Consider the following 10,718-nt stretch of genomic DNA (forward strand, 5'->3'; position numbering starts at 1 on the left):
GGATGGAAGAAGGAGGCGGAGCAGGTCTCACTTATGGCGGATTTATTCTGAACATACAGAAAGTGGGTTTGTAGTGGGTCAGTCACGGAAGGTAGTGGCTCGATCTCCGCTACAAAAAGAGTTAGCCTAATTAGCTTAGCACTAGTGATGGGACTTTTGGCTCTTTGAAGGGAGCCGTTCAATCAGGAGCCGTCCACTGAAAAGAGCCATTCAAAAGACTGGCTTTTTTATGTTTTTTGTATTATTTTGAAACACTAATGCTTTAATGACTAAATAGGCTACATGTGATGATTGACATTACATTTTAAAGGTTTTTAATCGGCAAAGCAGTAAATATTATCTTACCATAAAATAGAATAGTTATTTAAAATGTGTGGGCTAAATACATGACATGAGAGGTGACATTAGGCAAATGCTGGAATTTGACAAAAAAAAACATCACGGTACATTATGTGGACTAGTCTGTAGCCTAAAAATGAAGAAGAAAATAAAACATTTTCTTATGAAATAACATTTTATTCTCCTCAAAACAAGAACAATAAATGTGTGTAAACATACGGAAAAAATTGCACAAAACACAACAGTGATTAATCACTGCAGTTATTTAAATACCTGAACTATAGCGCAATTCTCAGAACAACAACAGTATGTTGGTAAACATACAGAAAAAATGCACAAAACACAAAAGCGATTTATCATTGCAATTACTTAAATACCTTAGCAACTGTAGTGCATTTTCCCCATTGACGCTAAATTGACAGGCAATCGGACACTCCCTCCTTAAAAAAAAAAAAAAAAGAACGGGTCTTTACAAAGACTTGGTTCCCGTCGTTCATTTCAAAGAGCCGTTCAAAAGATTTGATTCGTTCGTGAATGTCACATCACTACTTAGCACATTACAACGTCGCTGAAACATATAATCCAGTAACATCAACTACAACAAATTTACTTCAAAGCGATCACTACACAATATTATATGTACTGAAATAGCTCTTCTCCAATTACAATTGGAATTTCTGATTAACAAACTTTGTTCATGTAGCAGACCGAGCATATATACCTACCCTGAGCATCCCTCATGGGCTGACTGACTTCTGTTTCCGCCAGCCAGGAGAAGGAGCCCCTGAATGACCACCCATACAATTGATATGTGGAGGGCAAGTGGAAGCAGAACTCTGTTACATAGACAAAGTGTAACTGGGACTCATTATATAACTAGAAGCACTCGGAGAGCGCAGACTTCCGCCAAGGCTGATCAGTGGCCCCCTCCATGGGCCCCCCCACGCCAAGGAGGTTATGTTTTTGCCAGGGTTTGTTTGTTTGTTTGTCTGTCTGTTTGTTTGTCTGTCCGTCGTTAGTGTGCAACATAACTCAAAAAGTTATGGACAGATTTTGATGAAATTTTCAGGGTTTGTTGGAAATGGGCCCCCCCGTGGGTCCCCCCCACCCCCGATCACCACCAAAATTTAATCATTTCTTCCTTATCCCATTTCCAACAAACCCTGAAAATTTCATCAAAATCTGTCCTTTACTTTTTGAGTTATGTTGCACACTAACGGACAGACAAACAGACAGACAAACAAACAAACAAACCCTGGCAAAAGCATAACCTCCTTGGCGGAGGTAATCATTGCACCAGGTCAAAGGTGATTACTGATGTGTATTAACCAGAAAAAAAAAAAGGAATGTGTCTGACAACAAAATTATTCCAGCATCGTGGACAGCAGTGTAGTATATCTTTCAATGAATGAATAGTTCATTGTGGTCACAATAAAGATCAAAACATTTTTTGCAATCTCTCAGTTTTTAGGAACCTTTGAGCTTTGAGTTTATCCTTCTCAAAAAATTATTAAATGGTATAAATTAGCAACCCTTCAAAAAATATAGTTGTTTGATTACAAGAAAATATATAGAGAATTAATGTACAAAAAAGCAATACATACAAATCAGTTGCTAGTCATGTACTCTATGTACACTGCTCCACAGTATGACAATGATGACAAGAAAATTCTATTGTAATAAAAAGAGAACATAACATGAAAATATTCATAAAATCAAGATATAAAACAATGAATGCACGACTATTATATATACTGTAGGTTTCAGGAAAAAAAATATCCTATAATTTTAGGAGCTTTATTTCTCATCTAATAAAATAAGTGACACAAATATGAAAAAGTTCTTGATTAAAAAAAAAAAAAAAAAAAAAAAAGGGAAAACTGAGGAAGTGATGTTTACATTAATCAGAGAAAATATAAGTAGGACATTATTTGGAAACATGAAATTCTAAAAACTGGTAAAACAGTGAAACCCTGTCACATTGGTTACATTGAGGAGTCTTCTACTGACAACCCACAATGGAATCACTCGATTGGTCAAGATTTTGTATCACGTGACAGAGGAATCCAGGAAGTATTTTTGTTACACAAGGCGGAAGCGTATGAGCTGTTAAATTGTTTTTGGAGCAAAGGAGAGAACGTCGTCAACGAGGGTCAGTAGCTCTTTAACTTACTGTTCTCGATGCAGTAACTATAGTTTTTTTGTTGCCGACAAGGACAACAACATGTTACTTGGTTGTTGTTGTTATGTTAGCCGACGGTAGCTTTGCTAACTTGTTCCATCAGTTTTACAGAGGAGCATTAGCCTCGCAACTAACTTCCACTTGTTTTTGTCTTGTTTTACAAACTAAACATCGGCCAGTGCAGATGGATTACTGATATAACGACTTTATTCATCAGTCGCCAAACACTAAATGAGACTTTGCTTAGCAGTATGAGCTCAAAGACAGCTTAAAGTTGTCGAGGCAGTATAATAAAAGCTAAGTTAAGGTATTTATGTGGTCAACTTTTCAACCGACTGTGTCTTGTGTTTCTACCACCTGTACATTCTCCAGGACTCTTCATATAGAAGCAATAACGCTTAAACTTTTTTTTTTTTTTTTTTTTTAACATAAATCCACGGTTTGTGGTTTTCTGTGACATGCTATTGTAGGCAAAAATCTACCCCTTTTAATGTAAACATCTGCAGGTTTTATTAGCCTTTAAGCTTATGGACAGAAAAAAAAATCATCGGGTTTAGTGAACATGTGAGAGGTATTTATTTGAAACCAGATGAACTGAATACCTAAATTATTCATTGATATAATAGAATGTATAACTACAAATCAAAATTCGCACTTAAAGATGTCTGATTATTTACTTTTATGTACAGAATATACTATCATGTACTGTAGCTGCCATGTTGTTTTAGATTAGATCATGTTTGCATTGTTGGTATTTTTGCAGAGTACAGATACAAAACTGATGAAATGCAGTTAGTATCTAAGCAGAAGTGATGCCATATCTTAGAATATATGAAGTTTAAATATGTGATTGTCAGATTAAATACTTGTAATGTACATATATGTAGTGAGGAATTTGATTTCAGACAGTAGAGAGTGTGTATATAGAGACAGTCTTATTTAGAGCATGGTTTTTCCTGCATTTTTTGAGGGCTTATGTGCTGTTTGTGGCAGAATATTGAAGAAGAATTAGCTGCATGGTTGGGTCATTTGTGGGTCCTCAGGCAAGTAGATAATTCTACATAATTTAGGACAATTATTACTATACGTTTGGATTAAAATTTGGAAAATCTAGAGCAGATACATTTTAAGCAAAATAAAAATAGCATTAAAACAAAAATTGCTAATGTCCAGTGGGAACCAACTGCAATTCCTTAGATCGACAAAAAGTTCTTAAGGTAGTTGATTTTATTTAGTGTCATGTGAAAGGTCAGCTGCCTGGGTGTCTAAGCTTTATAGTGGTAGAATAAACTCTGCCCAATCTCAGTAACAGGAAGCTAAACACATTAAAAAGAGCAGTGCAGATATAAAAGTTCAAAATAAGCTGAACTATCAGGTAGACATGATTGAACTGTCTATCTTTTTATAATCTGATCCACTGAATGTACATTTCTTTTTCTATATAGGCTCAGCCTCTCCATCTCTGCCCACCTTCTCTGGTCTTGGTCACCACCAGGAGTTTGGTCTCTGACCTCACTCACCATCAGTGCCTGTACATCTGAGCTCAGCTCCTTTGCACCTCTTTCGTCTGTTTTTTCAACCTTGCCCAGGTTTTGTCATCCGTAACAGTCCCTGTCAATGGCTGCACGTGGTGGAGGAGCAAGCAGGCCTAATGGCACTGCAGCAGCAAATAAAATCTGCCAGTTCAAACTGGTGCTGCTGGGAGAGTCTGCAGTGGGAAAGTCCAGCTTAGTGCTACGTTTTGCCAAAGGCCAGTTTCAAGACAACCTGGAAAGTACTATTGGAGGTAAGAGACTAAAACAAGCATTTAGAAGATTGAAGTCCTGAACTGTATCTAAAGGGACTTTGTGTGAGTTTGTGAATAGTTGTGTTGTGTCTGTAATGTTGGCCGGGGCTAAATATTGTCTTTGAATTTCTACTACTCACCTGATTTGTAGGACTCAAACCAAAAACTGTATGTGTTACTTAACCATACTTTCTTAAATTTTGTATATTGACGAGCCACTAGGTCTTTCACAATCATTACGTAACAACCTGGTTACAGTTATGTGGCTTGACTGTGATCATTTTGTTTTACTTACTTTGTAGAAGCAGAGTCAGGTAAAACAAAAAGAAGTGTCATCTGTTTTCCAGACTGTTTTTCACTGTTTGAGATCTGACTGGTGCTGTTATAATGACGTCATGTGTTTGCTTGTCCCTCTTGGTGATTTAATTTCTTTGTGTATTTTAATAACAGGCTTCATATATTTAAGTCATTATTTATGGCATAGAACTGGTGACTCATCCAGGGTGTACTCTTCCTTCGCCCATAGGTTGCTGGGATAGCCCCCCACCACCACCACCAATGACCTTAGTGAGGATAAAGCAGGTTCAGAAGCTGAATGAATGAATTTATGGCTCATCATCCCTTTGCATATTTTATTTACAGAGCCTCATAACCAAACAAATTTTTATTTCTGTGGTCCAAAGTTACATGCCAATACATGGCTCTTCTTCTTAAGGTGAATGTATATTTCAGACTTTTGTAAGCTTTATGCTATAATGTGGTATCAAATGAACAGAGGAACCTAATTTAAAACTCTTTAACACTGCTAAAACTACAATACCATGCCATGTACCCTTTCCAAAACTGGACTATTACTGCTGCTGGTTTCTCTTCTCAAAAGAACCTTTTTAATGGAAATTGAGCACAGCAACACGGACATTTTCACATCCTACTAGTATGAAATTACTACTGCAGGCGTTTGTGTGGCAGTTAATAGTCAACTAAAATTTCATGATTGGCAGCCCTACAAACTTAACATTGTGTGAAGTGCCACAGGACTGCAGTCAATGGAAAGTCACATCTATGACTTAGTTCCTATTTGCAATAGCACAGCAATACAGACTCTATCAATTTAAGCCAGTTTTCAGTGTTTAACAGAAAACGCCTAAGTGTAACAGAAGAAATGTTGATGGTCTGTTCCCAGGACTATAGTAAATGTAGTTCACTGACTGCAGCACAATGCATAGACCTAGATCAACATTGTATTAATGCATTTATAGTAAGGGACTTAATGATAGGATTGGGCAGACAAAAATTTCCAGTACACTCTTTATAAAATGCGTTTAAAATGAACAGTTAAGAAGCTGCTTGCTTTATTCTATTAAATGAGAGTTGGTTTTTTTGCTCAAGGTAATGGCCGAGCACAAACTTCCAGCATAGTTAGCATCTTCAGAATTGTAGTTAGACAATACTAATGCTAATGTTTTCTGATGATGTACCCCCCTCTGCTGTTGTTCCCCCCTCCCCCTCAGCTGCCTTCGTGACACAGACCGTCTGTTTGGATGACACCACTGTGAAGTTTGAAATCTGGGACACAGCAGGTCAAGAGCGCTACCACAGCCTGGCTCCTATGTACTATAGAGGAGCTCAGGCCGCCATCGTGGTCTACGACATTACCAACACAGTAGGTTTCAACCACAGGACAACAACTGTGCACTCAGAGCTGAGCCGCCAACAGCAATATGAGATTGCTTACTTACTAGCTGGGAATTGAAATCACTTGCTAGTGCTTTAATTCACTGCTGAGTGATTGTATGTTGGTCAGCCAAGTTTAAATAACGCTGCTACATGAATATATTGAATGAGAACGGTATATAAAATGTGTGTTGTTTCATCAGGATACTTTTGCACGAGCGAAAAACTGGGTGAAGGAGTTGCAGAGGCAAGCCAGTACCAACATAGTGATCGCTCTGGCTGGAAACAAGGCGGACATCGCAAACAAGAGAGCGGTGGAGCTTAAGGTGTGAACACAGAATAAAACTGTATATAAAAGATTCTTTATTGTCAATTCACTAGATACATAGAAAATACAGAGAATTGAGATACTGTTTCTCTCTCTCCTTGTTCAATGTCAGGCATTTAAAAAAGATTTAAAAAATAGAATGAGAATAAATAAATGGTATAAAGAATCAACTATAAGAGGATATAAAGCGTACATGTAATTCTATTTCCAGTAGCAGCTGTAGTGCAATACAGTAATGGTTATGGGGTGAGAAAGTACATACTGTATAGTGAGTATACTGTACCTCACTAAACCATTCTACAGTAAAATGGTTTCAAAGATCCCATTAATTTACTACACTGTTATATCTTGTTGTAGTTGTTACTGCCTTTTGATGTCTGAGACCATTCTCTGTCTAAATTCAGGAGGCACAGACGTACGCTGATGACAACAGTCTTCTCTTCATGGAGACCTCAGCCAAGACTGCCATGAACGTCAATGAAATCTTCATGGCTATCGGTAAGTGCACACTTCATTTCAGCTCAGCACCCCAGTATGAAGTCAGTATTTGCTTGGATTGAAATGAGACCCAGCCACGAGTCTGCAATTTACATACTTGGACCAGATTTACAGATGCTACACAACAGCTTTTTTTGATATTTACAATAAAAACCAAAGGGCTATACTAAATACATGCAGTGAAAAGATGGCTGTGGCTCAGTTGGTAGAGCATCCACAAAAAACAACAGAGGGTTGGTGGTTCAATCCCTAACCCTGTTCCACATGTTGAAGTGTGCTTGAACTAGGTGACTGTTACAGTTGTGTGTTGTGTGAATGGGTGAATTTGACATAGTGTAAAGCACGTTAAGTACAATAAAAGGTAGAAAGAGGCTATACTAGTTCAAGTCCATTTACCAAAGCTTAGTGTTACACTAGTGGACAGATATTATATCATATTGCACATGTATTTGTAAGTTTCCCTTTTTAGAACAATGGAGGAGACAGAAAAATCAATATCATTTTTCCTCACAACCCACATTTACAAAAATACATCACAAATTCCAGTGTCAAAACGAACTAAAGGCAGGTCATGGTTTGTTTTTTTTTTAAACATACATTTTTAGCTACTTTTCTGTTTCATTACACGTTTGTATTTTTTTTTCTTTGTTACAACACTGCTGTCATTTTTACATCAGTTTCATTTTGGTTCATCTTGCTACATCCTTTTTATGTGATGTTTGTGTCATTGCATCTTTCCTTGTGTTTTCCATCTTTTATATCTTTTCATCTTCATGACTTGAGCCTCTCACGGCTGTGGTGAGCTCAACCTCTACAAACTAATTCAGATAAAGCTTTTCCTCTATTTTAACTAGAAAAAATAATTAACATATTGTATAAATGTTATTTATTGTTATGTTGAAGTTTTAATCAAACCCATTACGTACAGCTCAACCAGTTTTTGGTTCCCAACACTAGATTTTTGAAAGGCACATTTAACATTTTATTCGGTGGTGTGCAGTGGGCTGTGGGAGTCAGTTTACTGCATCTTGCACCATTATTTTCTACAGACAAAAGCATGTCTTCATAGGAGGCACTGATAGCACCTGACTCTTAATTTTGGGTAAAGTGCAGGATATCTAAATTACCACTTCATTTGTTTCTTTTCTAGTGCAGTTCTTGATATTTTTCTCTGCTTTAACACTTTCAGTGCCATGGGCCGATTAAATCGGCTTTACGAAAACAACCTGTAAAGTGCCACGGGCCGATCAGATCGGCTTTGGAGAACACGCCATATTTGTGTACAAACAAACCATCCACCCCCATTTCTTTCTCACATTTCGATGACGTTCTTTCTGTGTCCCCCTTTTGAGACCAAGCAGACGGGAATTTGAGGTCACGCGACCGAATAATATTTTTATATCTTTTAATGTTTCTTATTCTCCGGTGTTTCATCAGAGGGAGCCCTCCATGCCGGGGGGCGGCTGTGGACTCCGGGGGCTGTGGTGCCTTCTCTCACTGGGGTCCGCTCCTTTCTGGTGGGTGGGGGTCCCAGTTGGCCCTCTCCCACTAGTTGGGATGCGGGGCTGTGTTGCTGGTGCCTGGTCGCCGGGGTCGGCGGCTGCATCCTGGTGCGGATGGCTCCCTGAGACAGCGCCTCCTAAATTGATGTTTTGCTTTTACTTGTACATTTTTGTTCTGGTCTACCCGTGCTCAGTCAGTCTTCTTAAGTATGTGTGAGCTTGTGGGTTTGCATGTATATGTGTGTGTGTGTGTGTGTGCGGGTGAGTGGGTGGGTGTGGGTGGGGGGCGGTACTGATTTTTAAACTGATATGTAAAGCACTTTGTGCTACAGTTTTTAATGTATGAAAAGTGCTATATAAATAAAGATTATTATTATTATTATTATTATTATTATTATTATTATTATTATTATTGTAAATTATGCAAATTACGATCAATAATGAATCGGCTGCGTCCGGTGCGTTTTGGATCTAATCAGCAATTGGTCGGATGTTACCGTGCGGTTTCCTGCAGGATTCTTCAAATATTATAAAAACGACGCAAAATACTGAAAAACGGCCAAATTCTGTGGCACTTTTAAGGCTTATTAGCCCCTTAACTGTCTGGCACTTAAAGAGTTAACATGAAGCAGCTCTTAACATTTTAAGTTGTATCTTAACATCTCTGACCTGTCCCTGTTTGTTTTGTCCTTGCAGCAAAGAAGCTGCCCAAGAACGACCCCCAGGGAGCAGGGCAAGGAGGCCGGACCAGGACAGGAGTGGATCTACAAGAAGCAGCGCCTCAGGGTCGCAGCAGCCACTGCTGTGGCAGCAATTAGTACAAAACGAACTTAGTAAGCAAGTCCTGAACACGGTTTTCAGGACGGCTCATAGCTAAAACCCACAGGCAGGGGAGGGCAGAGCCACTCGCCACTTCTGCACCTAAACTGAGATTACAGATGAGATTATCTGGATCCACTTTGATTAAAGGAACTTGTTTTAAAGAATCATAAGCTAGGGGGAATGACCAAGATCCCTCAATACTTCATTTCTGTCTTTGCCCTTTGTATCTCTCTACCTACCTCCCTGTTCGTCTTCAACCTTTGTCTCAGTTGATTCAGTTCTGTCTTAAATAATCTTTTCGAAGGGTGATGCTGAGGTGGTCTCCATTTTCCACATTTGTTTGACTGTGTGTGTGCGTGCGTGTGTATGTGTGTATATAATATGTATAGATATACTTATAGACACATACATACAGTATATACTGTATCTGCAGTTGTTTACTTTTCTACTGTCATTCCCCTGCATTAATCATAATTATGAAATACACAAATATTCAAATATTAAACCTAAATTTTCAATATGACAGCAATTAATCCAAAAGGCTTTTTCATCCGTCTGCAACTTAGATCAAATTATTTTGTTCTTAAGGACCTGGCCTTGGCACAGTGTTATAGAAGGCTCTAGACTCTGCTCATTGGAGCAGGTCATGATTTAATAGGCTACACATCTAAAGATGTTTCTGAACTGTACAACACATGCAATTATCTGCATTCATTGTGTATTGATACCTGTAACACCAGAGAGTTGTTAGCCTTTTGTAAGAGAAATGTGAAATAACTTGTAAATCTGAAAAGTAATAAATAACAAGAACGAAAGAACGATTCCTTTTGTTTGTTATTGTTTTTCTTGTTTCTTTCACAGTTTATGCTGTGGATTTCAGTGGAACCTTTAATTATATAGTTTATTTAGTTTTTTCATTAGTTTTAACATTGCTATGTTCATTGTGAGGAACTGACTTGTTCCCATGCTGTCCAAAGCTGTTTTATTAAATAATGTGTTTTATATGATTAGCAAAAATAAAAATGACTAAATGAGGTGTAGAAACAAACTGAAGGAAGTCAAGTAAAGGATTCATGGTCTTACATGCAGTTGTTTTATTTTTGTTTTGCGCTGCTTTGCTCATAGCTTTAACAATGTTTTGATAACTTTTTAAAAAGTTGATTAAATTATTTTTTTCGGCAGTAGTTCTGTTATTCTATAATATCCTATAATGTGTGGGCTCTTAAACTGGTGAATTGCTGATATGGGATGTTATTCTCATGGTGTGTAGATTGTCAGACTTTACAGCTGAAAAATTCAGCAAACATTTTCCACCACCAGATGGCAGCATCACACTTAAATGCAGCCTGATGTGGCTGTTGATTGGCCATTTTCATTTATATATGGCCATAACTTTGAATTTAGTTATTAAAGGAAAGATGATGCATTAAGTTTTAATGTCAGCAGTCAGTCATTCTGATTATGAGACTGTGAATCTGTTTGGTAAAACTGAGGAGATTCAGCACAGACTGTTAACATTTGTATGTATGGGTGTGTGAATGTGGACAATATTGAGACAAGACAATCCAAAAAGCCATTATTGGCAAA

At 37.9% G+C, this 10,718-nt stretch overlaps 1 protein-coding gene across 1 annotated transcript; it reads left to right on the forward strand.

Moving 5' to 3' along the window:
* The first annotated feature begins 2,398 nt into the window (after positions 1-2,398).
* LOC115410333 (ras-related protein Rab-5C-like) lies at positions 2,399-9,944 on the forward strand. Its single transcript, XM_030121938.1, has 6 exons — positions 2,399-2,491; positions 3,967-4,307; positions 5,819-5,970; positions 6,185-6,307; positions 6,714-6,807; positions 9,006-9,944. The coding sequence occupies exons 2-6, from the start codon at positions 4,139-4,141 to the stop codon at positions 9,125-9,127; spliced, it is 660 nt and encodes a 219-aa protein (XP_029977798.1). The 5' UTR covers positions 2,399-2,491; positions 3,967-4,138; the 3' UTR covers positions 9,128-9,944.
* The last annotated feature ends 774 nt before the right edge of the window (positions 9,945-10,718 follow it).

Source organism: Sphaeramia orbicularis, chromosome 19 (assembly GCF_902148855.1).
Source record: "Sphaeramia orbicularis chromosome 19, fSphaOr1.1, whole genome shotgun sequence".
In the NCBI taxonomy this organism is placed as follows: domain Eukaryota; kingdom Metazoa; phylum Chordata; class Actinopteri; order Kurtiformes; family Apogonidae; genus Sphaeramia; species Sphaeramia orbicularis.

Excerpts from the sequence above, each read along its gene's own strand:
- LOC115410333 (XM_030121938.1), top strand. The coding sequence starts at position 4,139 with ATGGCTGCACGTGGTGGAGGAGCAAGCAGGCCTAATGGCACTGCAGCA. Across the intron at positions 5,971-6,184 it reads TCTACGACATTACCAACACA|GATACTTTTGCACGAGCGAA; the intron begins GTAGGTTTCAAC and ends TTGTTTCATCAG. Across the intron at positions 6,808-9,005 it reads TGAAATCTTCATGGCTATCG|CAAAGAAGCTGCCCAAGAAC; the intron begins GTAAGTGCACAC and ends TTGTCCTTGCAG.